The following is a 19,201-nucleotide window of genomic DNA, read 5'->3' on the forward strand; positions in this document are numbered from 1 at the left end:
TAAAGAGTTCTAGCTCAAACAAACCTCTAGTAGTAGAGGTCAGGCAGCTGAGCCGTACACATCCATCTCCTACCAGCTTTGCTGTCCCTTCAGTATGTGGTCATGATGATGACGGTTGCCTAGGTTACTGTGGGTCATGATGATGATGGTTGCCTAGGTTACTGTGGGTCATGATGATGATGGTTGCCTAGGTTACTGTGGGTCATGATGATGACGGTTGTCTAGGTTACTGTGGATTGTGATGGCGATGGCAGCTCCCGGGTAACTAACTCTACAGGGACTGGAAAGTTGCTTTTAAAACATTGATTCTTTACCTGTGATGGGAAACCTTTTGATACCAGAAGCTGAATCTCAACCTTAAGTCATACCCTGAAATGTAAAACCATACCCTGAATGTCTCCCTCGGGAAGACAGGAGTGAGTCCTGGTCTCCCACCTCAGGTGCTCACTCACGCTGCCTTGCTCACAAATAAACTCTTTCCAAAAGCTCATTCCGGCGATTGGCTTGCTTCATGACGCATAAAATCGGCTAGGATCGTTAGCAGGAATGCTATTTTCTTAAGCTCCTTTATTAATTTGTTGCAAAGACTAAATAAGATAATACATGTAAACAGATAAAACAAAAGACAACACCCGTGAAACAAAGGGTAACACACCGGGCATTTTGAATTCTCCTGGCAAGGGTGTTCTTAAGTGTAATGGGCCCATAGGCATAGGAGTACCCGCGACCTCCCAGCCACGTTCTGTTTTTCTAGCCAAGGCTAAACTGACCAAGCTATTAATTGACATTAGTGCTGGTGACTGAGCCTAGCTTTTAGTACGTGCTAAACAGGCGCTCTATCACTGAGTTACATCCCTTACCCAAAGACCCGCTTCTCCAGAGGGGACCTCGCTAGATCTGGGGCCTTTGGAGAGGATGCTCAGACGTTCTTTCTATGGCAGCCTATGTGGATGCCTGTCTGTACCTGGGCACTGACAGTACGTGCTCCCCAGATTCCTCCCAGATATTCTGTAGGGGTATCACCAAAGAGAGTGAGGTCCCATAGGTGTGTGTGCGTGTGTGTGTGTGTGTGTGTGATGTGTGTGTGTGTGTATGAGAGAGAGAGAGAGAGAGAGAGAGAGAGAGAGAGAGAGAGAGAGAGAGAGAGATTTGTGGGGTAGTGAGTGACCAAACGCTACTGTGCATATTCAAAGGTGAGAGGGCAGCGGTATAGACCTGACTCTCTCTATCTGCCTTAACTGGGTTTCAGGGCTCGAACTCAGTTCGCCAGGCTTGTCAGCAAGTGCCTTTTCCCACTGAGCCGTTTTGCCAGCCCAGAACTTCCCAGATCTAAAAGGATATTAAGATTATAGGTAAAAAAAAATCCCCAGGCAGGGTGGGTGGGCTTTCCTGGGAGAATAGAGGACCCTCTGATGTGATGATGGTTCACAGGAACCCTACATGGTTTGGGTTCACGTACGGCTTTCTGGACAGAGGCTGCCTCAGCCAAAGGTGATCAAAAGAGAGTGCACACATTTCTTCATCTCCCACCACAGACTTGCTCTTTCTCTTCCTCCGAACTTAGCACCTCCCTCCTGCCTCAGGACTCCGAGTCTTGTGTGCCCCCACCCAGCTTTTCCACTTAGCATCTCTTCCCTTTTGAGACCTCACCTCCCAGAAGTCCTCACTGCTCTGCCTCACGGCTAGCCCATCTTTAAAGGACATCACAGGTTATGTTCTGAGCTGACTGCTAGATTTACAATGATAAGGTAAAGCCGTGGGTTACGAGTAGAAGCTGAAACATGATTCTACTGTAAACTGTAGTCTTGCTTCTAAGAGTCTCAGAAAACTGCGTTTGGAATTATGTATCTGGAAAAAGCGTAGGCCATGACTGAAGGTCATGTACACTCAGGCATGGCCCATTGTGGGTTTTTTTTTTAAGATTTATTTATTTATTTATTATATGTACAGTATTCTCAGTATTCTGTCTGCATGTACGCTGCAGGCCAGAAGAGGGCAACAGATTTCATTACAGATAGTTGTGAGCCACCATGTGGTTGCTGGTAATTGAACTCAGGACCTTTGGAAGAGCAGGCAGTGCTCTTAACCTCTGAGCCATCTCTCCAGCCCCTCCACTGTGGTCTTAACACTATTATTTAAAATGTCTCTGTATAAAAGCAACGTTCGCATTGTGTAGGCAAATTTCACACCATTTTATTAGTTGTGCTTGGATTCTTGATTCCCTGCTGGTGTGAGACTTCAGACTCCAGAGTGAGGGGCGCCTTTCTTTTCCTGTGCCATCTCTGTTTTCCCTGTCCTTCAGGTCACCTCTGCAGACACTCAGGTGTCTGTGCTCTTCCTCTTTTAAAATAGAGATACACCTGTAAGAGCTCACACCTGTAATCCCAGCACTTGGGAGATGGAGGCAGGAGGTACAAGAGTTCAAGGACAGCCAGGGCTATGTGAAACCCTCTCTCAAAAATAGTAAATAAAAAATAAAAGTAAAAAAGAAGGAAGAAAGGAGAAAGCGTTCTAGTACCCAGTACCCAGGAGGTGGAAGCAGGCAGGTGAATCTCTGTGAGTTTAAGGCCAATCTGGTCTACATAGAATATTCCAGGACAGCTGGGACTACATTGACTCTGTTTTAAAAGGAGGCGGGTGGGGGGCTTGCTTAGCTTGTAAGAAGCCTGAGTGTGAACCCCAATACCTCATAAGCCAGATGTGGTGACGTGCCTGAGTCCAAGAGGCAGGAGGATCAGAAGTTCAAGATCATCCTCAGCTACATCGTAAAGTTTAAGACTAGCCAAGGCTAAAGACCCTATCTCAAAAAGAAGGGGGGCAAAGGAAGAGGAATAGCAAAAGGAGAGGGGAGAGAAGGGGAGGAGGATGGGGGGATACAGAAGGGGGGAGAGAGAGAGAGAGAGAGAGAGAGAGAGAGAGAGAGGATTGCAAATGAATCTCGATTTCAATGGTGGCCTGATCTGTGGTGCACGGTATAGTCCAAGCATCCAGAAGGTTGAGGAAGGAGACTTGCAAATTCAAGACTAATTGGGTTACCTAACAAGCCAGACCCTGCCTAAAACAGAAAACGGAAAAAGACAGTACTTGCTACCTGCGCAGTTCTGAAGATTAAATGGGGTAAGACGTTCCTGGCTCCTACGCACAAGGGCAGGACAACCTGATCTAAGCCCGAAGCACTCCCTAAGGGCTATTTCTCAAACTATTATCGAACAGAGGAAAGGGAAGCGGGTAGCCGGGGTTGGCAGGGTTGTGTCCCTCAGTGAGGCTCACAAAGAGAGCCTTGTGTGGGAGTGGTGGACACGATGCCTCTTGAGGCATCTGGGCTCAAAGCTGCCGAGCCTGGGCTGGGCATTTTGCCACAGGTAGCTTTCTGAGGGCCCTTTCATCTGAGCCCCAGCTGCCACTTGACTGGCTGGCATGAAGCCCAACTGCTTGGGGAGTATCGGGACTGGCAGCTTTGTCTCGGGAAGAAGAACAAAGGGCTGGGGTCGGTGGGAGGAGGGCAGAAGGGAGCAGCGCTGTTCGCTTGTTCTCGGAACTAGGCCAGAGGGAAAGAAGACCCAGTCACAGACAAGGGCATGCAGCATTTTGAATTCTTTTGTGGCCAGAGCACGAACCAAGATGAGATTACAAGGACGCGCTTTCAGATAATGCCCCAACCTCTACCGTGTTATACAGGTAGAGAACAAAAAACAGGGACTGCCAAAATACTGAGACCCAGTGGCAAAGCCAGAGGCAACACTCAGGTCTCTTGTTTGCTACAGCCTCTGAGAGAGGGGTCACGGCAACAGAGGTGTATCTGAACTGTGAGGTTAAATGCGCTAATGAATACAAAAGTTGGGACGGGGCGGGGGGGGGGGGGGGCGACTAAATCCATTTTCAAAGCTCACTCTGAGCTTTCTAGGCAAAGGACACTCAAGGTAGAAGGGGCAGCAGGAACAAAGGCAAGGAGAGCAGACAGCTGGATTGGGGGAGACAGGAAATGAAGCTAAAAGCTGTTACTCAGTGTTGCGCCCTCCACTCAGGGTTGAAGGTCCTTGCAACTGCTGGCTCCCTGCGGGAATCATCCCAGTCTGCCATTAATCCCTCTGGGAGTCCAAATGCTTAAAGCAACGTGCTCTGTGGACTGTATAAATCAGGGAATCGTGACTCTAGGAGATCATAGCCCCGGTCTACGCGGCTTGGCCATTTTTGCCGAGGGATGTTGCTGGAGGCGCATACCTTGCCTGTGGCTGTGGATTGGGTATGAGTGGTGTGAGCAAACGTGGCTTCAAGTGGCGATGTTAGCAGTTGGTTGAATCTTTAAAAGCTAGGACCTGAAAGGAGGCAGAGACAGAGACCCACATGGGAGCACCGGACAGAAATCTCAAGGTCCAAATCAGGAGCAGAAGGAGACGGAGCACGAGCAAGGAACTCAGGACCACGAGGGGTGCACCCACACACTAAGACAATGGGGATGTTCTATCGGGATCTCACCAAGGCCAGCTGGCCTAGGTCTGAAAAAGCATGGGATAAATCCGGACTAGCTGAACATAGCGGACAATGAGGAATACTGAGAATTCAAGAACAATTGCAGTGGGTTTTTGATCCTACTGCACGTACTGGCTTTGGGGGAGCCTAGGCAGTTTGGATGCTCACCTTACGAGACCTGGATAGAGGTGGGCAGTCCTTGGGCTTCCCACAGGTCAGGGAACCCTGATTGCTCTTCGAGCAGATGAGGGAGGGGGACTTGATCGGGGGAGGGGGAGGGAAATGGGAAGCGGTTGTGGGGACGAGGCAGAAATCCTTAATAAATAAATAAATTTAAAAAATAAAAAAAGTAAAAATATATATATATATATACATAAAAAAAAAAAAGCTAGGACCTCCCTGCCGGAGGTCGTTGCTGACCTCTGCCTGGTCTCTCTCTGGGTTTTGTGTGTAAAGTGTGATCTCTCCCGTCTCACGTGTTCCCCTGGCGCCATGCACCATAATGTGACCCAGCCAGGGGAGTCCTCACCCGAGACTGAATCAATAGGGATTTCTCATCTAGCGTCCTCCAAAACTGTGAGCTGAATAAATCTCTTTTCTTTTTTCTTTTCTTTTCTTTCTTTCTTTTTTTTTTCTTTTCTTTTTTGAGACAGGGTTTCTCTGTGGTTTTGGAGCCTGTCCTGGAACTAGCTCTTGTAGACCAGGCTGGTCTCGAACTCACAGAGATCCGCCTGCCTCTGCCTCCCAAGTGCTGGGATTAAAGACGTGCGCCACCACCTTTTCTTTTCTTTTCTTTTATTTCTTCCTTCCTTCCTTCCTTCCTTCTTTTCTTTTTTTGTTTTTGTTTCTTTGGAGCCTGTCCTGGAACTAGCTCTTGTAGCCCAGGCTGGCCTCAAACTCACAGAGATCCACCTGCCTCTGCCTCCCAAGTACTGGGATTAAAGGCATGTGCCAAACTACCACCAACCAGGCAAGTCTCTTTTCTTTATAGAACACCTAACTTCAGAAAGTTGGCTATAGTGACAGAAAATGGATCAATGCACTGTGATACAAAGTAATTAACTCTTCATGGTCAAGAGAGAGGACGAGTGAGAGAGAAAAGTCATTGTCACAGTAACTTTTGTTTTGATAAAACTCTGACAAAGGCAAGCTAAAAGAGGGTTTATCTGGCACCCAGTTCAGGTTGCAGTCCATAGTAGAGGGGAAGTCACAAAGACAGGAGCCCATCTAGGCTAATGACCAACTGATTTCTCAGTCTTATGCAGTGGAGGATCCCTTGCCTAGGGGATGGTGGCACCCATAGTGGGGGGGATCGTTTTACTTCAAGCTACTCATCTCAATTCCAAGGTCGTCCTAATGTCTGTCTAGCAACAGAATTACAGTCACAGAGCTCAAAGTTGGCTCTGGAAATCTATATGGTCTTCATTTCATTTCTTCACACTTCATTTCCTTGCCCATAGATATTTGTTACATAAGACACAGCGTTCAAACCGGGCATGGTGGCACACACCTTTGATCCCAGCACTCAGGAGGCAGAGGCAGGTGGATCTCTGTGACTTCGAGGCCAGACAAGAGCAAGCAGTCTACATAGTGAGTCCCAGGACAGTCAGGACTATAGATATACCTTGTCTCTCCTTCTCTTGTACAACATTCTAATGAAAAATCTATTCGGGTCTCTCAAAAGTGAACACCATTCTCCATCAAGACCGAGCTTCCCTGCCACTCTTCTCATCAGCCTTTCTAGATTGTTCACGTTGAAAAGCTGACTTCTTGCTTTTTCGTTTTTTCACCTTTTTATGTAACTAATGTCAATGCAAAGATATATTAACAACAAAAAGTCTCTCCATTCCTACACCCAACCAACTGGATAACGGCAGTTAACACTGGTTTCTATTATTTCGATAAAGACCATGATCAAAAGCAGCTTGGGGAAGAAAGGTTTTATTTGGCTTATCTATCCCAAGTCACAGTTTATTGAGGGAAGCCACCACCACAGAAACTCAAGGCAGAAAACTGGAGACAGGAACTAAAACAGAAGCCGCGGAGGAACACTGCTTACATTCATTTAACTTAATTGGCTTGCTCTGCCAGGCTTGCTCAATTTGATTTCTTATATACCCCAGGACCACCTGCCTGGGGATGGTATCACCCATAGTGGGCTGGGTTCTTCCGCATTTACCATCAGTAAAGAAAATCCCCCACAGACTTGTCTGCAGGTCAATCTGATGGAGGCATTTTCTCAATTAAGTTCCCTCTCTCCTGCTAGAAGAGGACAGCAGAGTCCCCGGAACTGAAGTTAACAGGTAGTTGTGAGCGTCCTGATGTGGGTGCTGGGAACCAAACTCTAGTTCTCTGAAAAAGCAACAAGCGCTCTTAATTGCTGAGCCGCCTCCCCAGTCCCTCCCTATCTTCTCAACAGACACACAGCATTGCAGGGCAAAGACAGACTGAGGTTTACTCAGCTGCTAACTGTAGCTAATCTGGCTAACACAAACAGATCAGTGGTAAATATATTCATACAAAATGGGCCTTTTTTTTTTCTGTTGGGTGGATAACCAAAAGTGGGTTTTTTGTTTTGTTTCGTTTTGTTTTAGATGTTGTGCCCAAGTTGAGAACCCTCAGAGAGACCACCACCGGAATCCAGTCAAGTCAAAAACGCAAAAGCAGGGTTTACTCAGCACACTCTCCAGCCAGGCTGGGGACCACAACACTAGATGCAGCACAGTAGGGAGGAGACCCCCCTCATCATCTGGGGTTGACATTATGAACTGCAAACTAGGTTCATTTAGGGTCAGTTCACTAGACGCAAGGTGTGGGCTACTTCTGCTAGGGACATTTCATAGTTTGTGCTTTTGCAAAGGTTTCTGTTTCCAGCTAACTCTTGATGCTATAAAGTATCTTGAACCCAGAGCCCTAACCAACTCCTGATCAAGCAAAGTTTCTTAAAATTTTCCATGTCTTTACATAGAGTCGGTTATATTAACGTCTAAAGATTACAGCAGTTCATATTCCAACCAGCAAAGTTTGAACACTCCTTTTCCTGCCTCCCAGACTTCACAGGCTTTCGCTCTTACAGTTCCCAGAAGAGGAGGGAGTGGGTGTGGCTTGTCTCTTAAAGGGACAGGACAGATCATTACACACATCATTGCTCCTTCAACTGCGTTAGTTTAAATCCTTCTAAGCTGCAGAAGGGCTTATTTTGGCTACCTTAGTGTTGCATTTTTAGAGGTTTTATTGGGCTCAAAAAATCTCCCTACTCAGCCAGGTGGTGGTGGCGCACGCCTTTAATCCCAGCACTCGGGAGGCAGAGGCAGGTAGATCTCTGTGAGTTCGAGGCCAGCCTGGTCTAGAAGAGCTAGTTCCAGGACAGGAACCAAAAGCTACGGAGAAACCCTGTCTCGAAAATAAAAATAATAATAAAAAAAATCTCCCTGGTCTTTTAAAACATTGTATTTTCTTATTCTTTACTCACGTTTGGGTTTAGGTGTGGTTTTGATTCTGTAGATGTGTTTAGGACGGGGTCCGGTGCATGTTAGGCAATGCACTACCACATACCCACACCTGCAGCCCGTGTTTTAGATGCGCTCTTTCATTTATCTCATGACATTAAATCCGTTCACCCTGTACATGAGGGGCCCGGGCTTGTTTCTTTTGACTTTTGTTTCCTATGACGGACACTTTGTTTCTTTTAGTGGTTGTTAGTGGTTTTGGACAGTGAGCTTCTTTGAGGACTCCTTGCTATCTGTGTACATTCTTTGAAAATTCGTTTTATTATCTTTTTATGGGACACACACACACACACACACACACACACACGGCGGGACACGAACACGGTGGGTGTCATTTTCTCCTTCCTTCCCGCTTTCCTAGCTCTCTTCTTTGTGGGTATTGTACGTTTTGCTGTGGCTCAAACCAGACTTCATACAGGCTAAGCAGTGTGCTGTCACTGAACCATGCTCCAGTCTCTTGGGTTTTATTTCCTTTGCCAAGTGTGTGATTGCAGCGTCTAATCAGTTTCATTTGAATCAAGTGTCTGGCTGTTGTCGCTGCTGATGACCGTACTGGGCTCCCGTAGTGTAAATATGTTTTAGAGAAGACTTTTCTCACTCAGAACTAAGGCATGGAACAGGTAAGTTTCACAGCGCTTGCCTTGAGTGGCAGCATTTTTTTTTCTTCTTCTTCTTACTTACCGTTTTATAGTCTCTGGTCTGACATCTACCCTCTGAAAGCCCCGGGATTGTCTCCTAGTACCACTTCCCTAAAAGATTATAGATTACTTGAAGTTGATGACAGTTCAAAGACCCAGTGGGGTCGGTGCTCAACACCTCAGAGGGCTTTTAAGCCAGCTAAACAAGCAAGTACTACAGATGTTTCACAAAGGAGGCAAGGGGAGGCACAGAGTTTCTCAGGGGCGTGGAGTCATGAGCCTCTCTGGCTGGGAAGTTTTCGACACGTGGCAGGACTGTGTTTCCCGCCCATAAGTTATCAGCATAAGGCGGTGCTGTGTGGTCATTCCGAGCTGTCCTTTCCCACCAGGATGAGCCTGCCGGCAAACCAACTCAAGGAGCTCAGCCAGGAGTCTCTGCCCGCCAACCAACTCAAGGAACGCAGCCAGGAGTCCAGGATCTTGGGCTTTGACCCGGACATTGTAAGTGCGCTCAGGGCTGCTCCTGTCGTCCTGAACGCCCCACCTCCAACCCCCGCCAGATGCTTTCCTAGCTCCGTTCCGTTTTCATTCGCCCACCCTCCAGTAGTCCCCCTACCCCCACCCCGGGGAGCATCTTCTTACGCCTGTCAGTAAACTCCTTTGATACCTGTGCGGTCCCCCCTCCCGCTCCACCAAGCTTTGTGCCTTCTCTCACTTGCTCTTTTCTTCCCTGGCTCACCTCACTTAGTCTGTGTTAGCTCCTCTGTGTGTCCCCTCTGAAAACCTCTGGCTCTGCATAGTCCGGGGGTGGGGTGGGGAGGGTACTTCAGTCAATCCTTTATTCTGCCTGATAGGGGTAGCCTGGCCAGCTCCCGTACTGTCCCTCTGCCCCAAAGAGTGCCCTGCTTACTTGCCTTCTCTCATGGGCTGGGTGACAGGACTTTGGGAGCACAATGGCATTTGCTGTGTGCAAAGCCAGGAGGAGGAGAAGGGAGAAAGAGTAACTAATGAGGATAACACTGGGGCTATTCTCACAGTAGTGCTAGACCCCAAGAAGGAAGGGTGGGCATTTTATTGAAGAAGTCTATACATGTCCACACAGGAGAGCACACACTCAGTTTTAGTTCATAGATCAAACGCTCAAAGGCTCAGGATGTGGCTCAGTGGGAGGATCAGGACATAATCTCCAGCACTGTCAACAAAACAGGAACAAGAATTAATAAGAATCATTCTTTAACTGAATTCCACAGCACATACCCACAATCCTGCTTGGGCTTCTGGAGACTGTCTTTAAAAACAAAAACCAAGCCAGGTGGTGGTGGCACAGGCCTTTTATCCCAGCACTCGGGAGGCAGAGGCAGGTGGGTCTCTGTGAGTTCAAGACCAGCCTGGTTCACAGAGGAAACCCTGCCTAGAAAAACTAAAAAACAACAAAAACAAGCAAACAAAAGACCAAACCAACCAAACAACAACAAAACAAAGGCCAATGTGAACTCTGTCAGGACACGCTCACTCTGTCAGGACACGCTCACTCTGTTAGGACATGCTCACTCTGTTAGGACACGCTCACTCTGTTAGGACATGCTCACTCTGTTAGGGTGGTTGCCTAAAATAAATAAATAAATCAGAAAACTCAATGAACTTCCCCAGAGTTTTAGTTGAAATTAAAGAAGAGACAGCTTTGAGAATGTGGTAAGTAGGTGGCATGCCACCCCCCCCCCCATTTAGTGTAGAAGTTAGCCCCTAAAGGTGCCTGCCTCACTTAGTAGCTAACAGTAAGTCTGGGTGCACACTGAGAGAATAAAATTCTTATTCTCAACAGCACTGAGTCAGGGGAGAGAGCAGACCCAGAAGCAGGGCAAGTGGCTCCTTCCAATAGTGTGATGATTATGTCATTGCCGGCTGTTTTCAAAGCTACCTGCCTAGTGTCAAGAGGTTCAGCACTCAGGGTGTCCATCGTTCCTGCTCAAGAAGGGCTTTAGTAGCTGGGTGATGGTGGCGCAGAACGCCTTTAATCCCAGCACTTGGGAGGCAGAGGCAGGAGGATCTCTGTGAGGTCGAGACCAGCCTGGTCTACAAGAGCTAGTTCCAGGACAGGCTCCAAAATCACAGAGAAACCCTGTCTCGAAAAACCAAAAAAAAAAAAAAAAAAAGAAAAGAAAAAGGGCTTTAGTGAGTTCCTGGGTGAAGGCCTTTCAGGGAGCCAGCACTGAGCTTGATGCCAGGTAGGGCAAGATCTGCGTTTATCAGAATACCAGGTCCTGCTGCGGATTGGGGCCAAGGGTAAACTTCCTTCATTCTAACAGGTATTCATCGAGTGTCTCTGGTATGCTGAGCCCTGCTAGTGGGTGCTAGTGTCTCTGGTGTGCTGAGCCCTGCTAGTGGGTGCTGGTGACTCGTATGGCAGAGAGGAATAGCGTTCCCCTTTCAAACCTCCCAGTCTAATGGAGGATGAGGACACAGGAGATCCCAAGGGAGAGGCTACTGTAAACTTAGAATGACTTGTCACTCTGGGATCATAAGACCACCGTTCTGGAAGGCCCCTGGGGAACCTTTAATCCCAGGTAGAGGCACAAGTATCTCTGAGTTCAAGGTCAGCCTGGTCTACAGAGTGAGTTCTAGAATAAACAGGACTATACAGAAATGCTGTCTCAAAAAAAAAAAAAAGAAAGAAAGAAAAAAGAATTGAAAAGAGAAAGAAAAGAAAGATGGGTAGACTCAGTGATAGGAAGCAAGCCGTAAGAGAGTGAAGTCCTGAGGGCTTGGGACCCCAACCCACCATGGATAGAGGGAGGGCTGCAGTAGGTGATTTTGTTCTGCTTTGCTAGAGGCCAAGCAGTAGGCCTGTTGCAAAGAGCATGGGTAACCTCAAGCTATTCAAGTGTTTAGTGCAGGAGACTCAGGTTTGCTTCAGAGAAAAGGAAATCTGGTTTGAGTGTGCAGAATCGATCCAGGGGCAGGCCCTAGCAAGGGCCACAGAACTTAGCAAAGCAACAGGACTGCCAGGACTTGGTGGTGAGTAAGTGTGTAGGGGAGACTAAGATCAAGGAAAAACCACATTATGCTGGGCTTCTGACTCAGCTAACTGGGAAACAGCAGAAGGGGTCAATGTTGGGGGCCTGAGAACATCTGAGTGGAGATGCCACTCATTCACTCAGCTGGGGGAGGGGAGGCTCAGATAATGTATAAATGCTGGGTAGACCCAGGAAGGTGTAGGGACCCTTCTGACCAAACTGGGTGAGAGATTAGCCAGGTCCCTCCCTGCATCTCCATGGCTGTCACAGACTCCACACCCAGCAGGTTCCCCCCAGAGGCAAAGTCTCTGCCAGCCACTCACCAAGGCTTTCCCACCCACCCAGGAACTGGCAAGGGGATTGGTAATAAAGATGAAAAGGGGCCTTCCTCCAGAGAGTAAAAAGAAGTTCATCGTTCTAGGAGCACACTGGGCAGTGTGTATGGATGAGATAGGAAGCTAAGATTTGCACAGAGGCTGGGAACTTTGCGGAGAAAGAATTTTTTTTTTAAAAAAAAGACACAAGTCACAATCCCGGAGAACCTAGACAACAATGAGGACCCTAAGAGAGACATACATGGATCTAATCTGCATGGGAAGTAGAAAAAGACAAGATCTCCTGAGTAAATTGAGAGCATGGGGACCATGGGAGAGGGTTTAAGGGGAGGGGAGAAGCAGGGAGGGCAACAGAGAAAAATGTAGAGCTCAATAAAATCAATAAAAGTAAAATAAAATAAAATAAAAAAAAGACACAGAATAAAGAAGCTTGTGGACAGGGCTGAGGTCTTATAAGATAAACTAAACAGCGTCGCGCAGGGTGGTAGAGTAGGAAACTAGTTTTGCTTTGTTTGAAATGGGGTCTTGTTGTATAGCCACGGCACAAACACTCCTGAGCCTCCTGAGTGCTGAATGACATTCGGGCTACCACAGCTTAGCTAGGAAAATGGTTTCTGTAAATTAGCTTCAGAAAGGACTCCTTTGGGTTATTGCTTTAGTTTTTTGAAACAGGATTTCACTGTGTAGTCCTGGCTGTCCTGGAATTCACTCTGTGGACCAAGCTGAATTTGAACTCAGCGAGATCCGTCTGCCTCAGCTTCCCGAGTGCTAGGATTAAAGGTGAGCACCACCACTGCCCGGCTGGAGAGGACTTTTGAGGCGACTGGGTGGATTAGACTTTGAGAGTTGGAAAGATTTGAGTTCTCTGTGTCCATCTTGCTTCCGTTTTCACAGAGGTCAAGGCTTAAGGTAAGGAGTGAGCTTCCTTCCCCAGGCAGGTTGCTAACATGGGCTTCAGTGAGGCAGGACTTGGCATGGGCTGGGCTGGAACACCCACCCTGACGTGAGTTAGACCGTCTGGTGGGCATTTGATCCTAGCTGCACTTCATCACTTCCCTGGTCTATGCATCTTTCCTCTGGGTTTTCTTTATCTGTAAAATGAGGGCACTGAGAGGACCTAGAAGCTGAGCGTCTGCAGAATAGGAACTGCCAGCAGAGTGATTTATTCAAGGTTTAGTCTGTAGCTCCTTGAGAACTCCCTGCTCTTTCGAGGTGATCTCAAGGTTAACCAAACAGCCTTGCCAAGGGGCCTTGAAGTCTAGGAGAGGCAAACATTCTGAGTTTCCTTTCCTCAGCTGTATGATCTGGCTCCTTCTTCTCCTGCCACCACCCCCACACAGCTGAAATAGCCCCTGTAGGACTTGTTGACTTGGTAACTCAGTGCTCCCCACCCCAGCAGCTGGCTTGTTTTGGGGTCTCCTAATTCCAGGACAGTACTTAAATCCTAAGAGGCTGTGAGACAGACAGGTTGAGAATGAGGCCATGCCTACCTCAAAATGAAGGACCGTCCCCATCACTGGCCCCCACCCTGATCTGTACTTGAACCTTCAGGTTGGAAATGCAGCCTTCACTTTTATCACTGCAGACAGCACCTCCCCTGGTAGGTTGTCGCAGTGTGTCTCCTCGACTGTTGGTTCACGCCGCCGTTTGTGTCTGCAGGTAGTGGAGCTGAACGTAGGTGGACAGTTCTACACCACCACTATGGGCACCCTGATGAAACATCCAGGCTCAAAGTTCTCTGAGATATTATCCCGATCAGCAAAATTCTACAAGGATGCCCACGGCCGCTTCTTCATTGATCGCCCTGGCACCTACTTCGGGCCTATCCTGGACTACCTACGCACTGGGCAAGTGCCCACAGAGAACATTCCTGAGGTTTACCACGAGGCTAAGTTCTACCAGATCCATCTCTTGGTGAAGGTTTTGGAGGATATGCCCCAGATCTTCGGTGAGCAGGTGGCTCGCATGCAGTTCTTGCTGGGAGTGCCAAACTACAGGGAGAACCTGGAGGTCCTGTTACACCTGGCTCGGGCAGAGGCCGTGGCAATGCGCTCGTCCAAGGTGGTGGTGTGTGTGGTGCACACGGAGGAGGAGGAGGCCAAGTGCGTGGAGCCGCTGCATATCCTGGAGGCCAAAAAGACACCCGTCGTCAAATTTGGGCCCTGGAAGGCAGGCCCTGGGTCGGAGGACTTTGTGTACTGCCTGGAGAAGGACATTAGAGCCAAGGGGTATATGGTGTCCCCTCAGAGGTACCATCTGAGCAAGGACCCCTATACATGCTTCTGGATATTCATCTTCACTTGGTGGTGATCCCTAGGAGTGGGGGCTGTTTGTTGGTGGAACTTGTGAAACCAGGTGCCACCACAAGCCAAGTTCTAAAGCTGGGCCTGTAGCTCCAGTACTTAGGAGGCTGAGGAAGACTAACCACCATGAGTTCAAAGCTAGCCTTGGATATAGATTGAGACCCCACCGAGACAGCTCAGGAGAGGTCAGACTGTCCTGACTCCACACCTGTTCCCCTCTGGAGCCTCATCCTGCTGCCTGGAATAAAGGAGGGTTTCTCCTGTCTTCTGGGAAATGAAGCTTATCAAATGTTTAACAGATCAAAGGGTTCCTCCTTGCTTGCTGGGAAATAACCCTGATACAAAAACTCCTCTAGCCTGCACCTGGTGTGATGTCACTGTGTTTTGTCTTTATAAATCCTGTAGTGCTCAAGTTAGGGGCCAAAAGTTCTTTGCGGCAGGACTGTCACCACAGCCACAGATTAAATAAAGGATTCTGATCTGGCCTCGTGTCTGTAACTTCCTCCAGTGGATTGTAACAGTATTTTTAACACAGTAGACCTTGCCTGGTGGTCCATACCTTTAATCCCAGCAGGTAGGCAGAGGCAGGTGGATCTCTGGAGTTCAAGGTCAACCTAGACTACTGAGGGAGTTCCAGAGCAACCAGAGCCAGACAGAGAGCCCTGTGTCAAAGAAAAATAACCACAAAAACAAGCTGGGCAATGGTGGCACATGCCTTTATTCCCAGCACTCTGGAGGCAGAGACAGGCGGATCTCTGTGGTTCCAGGCCAACTGGGTCTATAGAGCAAGTTCCAGTACAGTCAAAAGCTACACAGAGAAGCCGGGTGGTGGTGGCTTTTGACTGTACTGGGGAGGCAGAGGCAGGAGGATCTATGTGAGTTCAAGGCCAGCCTGGTCTACAAGAGCTAGTTCCAGGACAGGCTCCAAAGCCACAGAGAAACCCTGTCTCGAAAAACAAAAACAAAAACAAAACAAAACAAAACAAAAAAAAAAGGCATGAGCTACAGCATCTAACTCACTTTAGTCCTTTCAGGGATAAAAGAGGAAAACTTATTTCCTGGCTTATTAGTTGCTTTCCCGTTCCTACACTAAAACCACAGGGACCAAGGCAACTCATAGAGTCTTACGGTTCCAGAGGGATAAGAGTCCACTGGGACACGGAACTGTGGTAGGAGGCAGCATATGCAGTGACAGGGACAGCTGAGCTCACGCCTGGAACCGCAAGCAAAAAAAAAACAGAGTGATCCGGGAATGGTGCATGGCATCTAAAACCTCCCAGTGACACACTTCCTGGAGGAATCCAGGAAGACCACACCTCCTTAATCTATCCAGTTGGTCTCTTCGACCGGTTCCTTGCATGCTTGCTTTATGAAGTAATGGATGAGCAAAATGACACAAAGGCAGGTTGGAGGTTAGGTTCTGCAGTGTGGACTTCAACCTTGCCACTGACATGTCTAACCTGCCCACAGCAGACACTGAGGCTTACCTCCTGAGAGTACATCACTTTGCAGGGGACTCTTATATATATATATATATTTATTATGTATACAATATTCTGTCTGCATGTATGCCTGAAAGCCAGAAGAGGGCACCAGACCTCATTACTGATGGTTGTGAGCCACCATGTGGTTGCTGGGAATTGAACTCAGGACTTTTGGAAGAGCAGGCAATGCTCTTAACCTCTGAGCCATCTCTCCAGTCCTGCAGGGGACTCTTTAGCAACAACGCTGACCTCAAACTTGCTGTCGCTAAGGACGACTTTGAACTCCTGACTCTCCTGGTTCCTCCTCCCAAAAGCTGGTATTCTGGGCATGGGCCACCACACCTGGTTCCTTTGGGGATGATGTGGATTGAACAGAATGCTTCCCACATGATAGACACCCATTCTACCAAGAGAGCTACCTCTCCATTCCACAGGCGCTCTGTGGTGGCAGATTTATTTCACTGCCAATCAGTCAGCTCTGCTAACTCTTAACAAACTGTTGGGAGACATGCCGGCATTTCTGAGCAAATGGCACTGACAGCTTTGTTTGATGATGTTTACAGATCTGCTGAGAGGCTCGGAGCAGTTTTACTTTCCATAACGGGGTAATAAAACCAGCACAACCCTCCCTTCTTGGAGCTCTTTCAGGGTGCTATGACTCTTTGCCATGGGTGGGAAGGCATGGTTGTTTCTGGGCAGTATAACAAAGTCTGTCTCCAAAGGTGTGCGTTAATGCTCAAGTCAAATCTATTATATCGTTACTTCTGCTACATTCTGCCTGCAATTTTTAATGCCAACCAGAATTCAAAGGCTGGGGAGATGGAGTCTACTTTTCTTTTCTTTTGTTTCAGTGAGCCGGGTCTTACTGAATGGCCAGAAACTCCTTATATAAACCAGACTGGTCTCAAACTCTCACAGAAATCTGTTTGCCCCTGTCTCTGGAGTGCTGAAATTAAAGGTGTGTGCCACCCCACCCGGATGACCCTATCTTTTAATGGAAGAAGTCTTAAAGTCACATCGACAGGGTTACACATAGAGCTAGCAGCAGGATCTTTGCTGAGAGAGCACACGTGTAAACACACACACACACACACACACACAGAGTGAAGTCTAAGGAAATGGAGCTTTTATGCTTTTTAGACAAAGAACAATAAATCTGTGAAGGATGGCCTGATAATTGAAGACACAGATCAGATGACAAGCCCTAGAGACGTTCCTCAGAGACATGTCAGGGAAGAACGGAAAGCTAAGAGAAGAGGAAGGCTACTTCACAGTTTACTCCAGTTCACCGCAGTTCCAATTGCCAGTTTCTAGTGGCTAAAGCTTGGCACGTGAGTGACATTCCTCCTATGGTGTTCGTTAGTGCGGCTTTTTACAGAGGTGTGTGTGTGTGTGTGCGCCCGCGCGTTCGAGTGTGCTTTTGAGACAGGTACTCTCACTGGACTTATTGATAATTTGGCTAGGCTGACTGCCCCGTAAGCGCTAGGGTTCTGCTTGTCTTTGACTTCCTAGAGCTGAGGATACGGATTCCCACCTCTGTGCCTGGCTCTTGTATCGGTTCAGGGGTTCCAGTGTGCGGTAGGTACATAACTGACTGGGCCATCTCCTTAGTATCTTCTACTCGGCTGTGTGTGTGTGTACACACACACATGAGAAGGCCAGAAAATAACCTTGGGTGTCCTTCCTTCAAATGACCAGGACCTAGATTTAGACATCCGGTACCCAGAACCGGTGTGGTGAAGCACGCCTGTGATGTCACCGCTGGATTCGGAGTCAGTCTAGCCAAAACAGCATCAGGGTCAGGGGTCAGTGAGAGATACTGTCTCAAGAAGCAAGGTGGAACCGGTTGAGGAAGATACCCAACACTGACCTTCGGCTTCTATAGCTATCCATGGACACACCACTCATACACACAAGAATTTCACTGTTAATTTTAGTGTTTGCCACTAATTCGAGGAGCTGAAACCTTCGAAATCTTTTCCTTAGGCTGCTTTAATAATATGGAACGCTTCACGAATCTGCATGTGCTCAGCTCAGTATCATTCCAATTTTATCCTGAGGTTGTTTGGTTTCCCATCCGTAGGATGGCCTTGAATTCACTATACCGAGAGGGCCTTGAGTTCTCCAGCTCCTGGGGGCTGAGGTTACAGATTGAGGCACCACACTTTGTTTTGCTTGGCATGCAAATGGTTTTCAGCATGGCATTTCCATAATCGTGTCATTGTGTTTTGACTGTATTAATTTTTTGAACCACTACTTTTAGTTTCAGTTTTGTTAATTTTCCACATAAAATTATGGTTAGCACATGCTTGCCTTAAACTTCTTATAAAGCTCAGGCTAGCCACTAAGAGTCTCCCTGTGGTTGGGAGTATGGGACAAATCCATCTAGCTAGTGGTCTTACATTTATTAGCAATTGGGTTTGAGAGGATAGCCAAATATTGGAATAGTAAGAACAGCTACTATTTATTCAAGAAACGGTTTGCTATTTCCTTTGACACAGCATATGCTCTGCTGTCTCTGAAGTCTGAGATATCGTCTTTTTCTATGGAAAATTTACCCTTAAAAAAAAAGGGGGATCTCTGTGAGTTCAAGGCCAGCCTGGTCTACAGAGCGAGTTCCAGGACAGGCTCCAAAGCCACAGAGAAACCCTGTCTCGAAAAACGAAAAAAAAAAAAAAAGGGCTGGAGAGATGGCTCTGCAGTTAAGAGCACTGGCTGCTCTTCCAGAGGTCCTGAGTTCAATTCCCAGTAACCACATGGTGGCTCACAACCACCTGTAATGAGATCTGGTGCCCTCTTTTGGCCTGCAGCATACATGCAGATAGAACATTGTATACATGAGAAATAAATCTTTTTTTTTTTCTTTTTGGTTTTTGAAGACAGGGTTTCTCTGTAGCTTTGGAGCCTGTCCTGGAACTAGCTCTTGTAGACCAGGCTGGCCTTGAACTCACAAAGATCGGTCCACCTGCCTCTGCTTCCTGAGCGTGTATCGCCACTTCTCTGTGGCTTACCAGCTAAAGTTCCAGTGTCTTGTCTCCAGTGGAGCTACATGGCTTCTTCTAACTCTGCCTCCTTTCTCCAAGCATTCAGTTTAGTTTTCCCCGCCTACCTAAGTTCCACCCAATCAACAGTTCAAGGCAGTTTCTTTATTCACCAATGGTATTCATAGCATAGAGGGGAATCCCACATCAACAGAGCAAGTTCCAGGACAGCCAAGGCTACACAATAAAATCCTGTCTCAAAAACAAAATTACAAAGAGAGGGAGAGGGAAATGGGAGGTGGTGGCGGGGAGGAGACAGAAATCTTTAATAAATAAATAAAATTACAAAGAGAGAGAGAGGGAGAGAAAGAAGATAACCTTTGATGTGTTTGGGTCCTTGTACTTACTAACCTCCTGTTTCCTCCCCTAAATATCCCATATTAACTTTCTTTTCTTATAAGTTGTAA

The 19,201-nt window shown here is 47.5% G+C and overlaps 1 protein-coding gene across 1 annotated transcript; it reads left to right on the forward strand.

Annotated features, from left to right (window-relative positions):
• The first annotated feature begins 8,378 nt into the window (after positions 1-8,378).
• LOC121458998 (BTB/POZ domain-containing protein KCTD14-like) lies at positions 8,379-14,748 on the forward strand. The gene is made up of 3 exons (XM_041668458.1): positions 8,379-8,599; positions 9,007-9,118; positions 13,626-14,748. Exons 2-3 carry the CDS (start codon positions 9,008-9,010, stop codon positions 14,274-14,276), a joined length of 762 nt encoding a protein of 253 aa, XP_041524392.1. The 5' UTR covers positions 8,379-8,599; position 9,007; the 3' UTR covers positions 14,277-14,748.
• Positions 14,749-19,201: the final 4,453 nt, after the last annotated feature.

Source organism: Microtus oregoni, unplaced genomic scaffold, assembly GCF_018167655.1.
Source record: "Microtus oregoni isolate MIOR12 unplaced genomic scaffold, Mior012 000018F_ref0000195, whole genome shotgun sequence".
Lineage (NCBI taxonomy): Eukaryota > Metazoa > Chordata > Mammalia > Rodentia > Cricetidae > Microtus > Microtus oregoni.

Excerpts from the sequence above, each read along its gene's own strand:
- LOC121458998 (XM_041668458.1), top strand. The coding sequence starts at position 9,008 with ATGAGCCTGCCGGCAAACCAACTCAAGGAGCTCAGCCAGGAGTCTCTG. Across the intron at positions 9,119-13,625 it reads TGGGCTTTGACCCGGACATT|GTAGTGGAGCTGAACGTAGG; the intron begins GTAAGTGCGCTC and ends TTGTGTCTGCAG.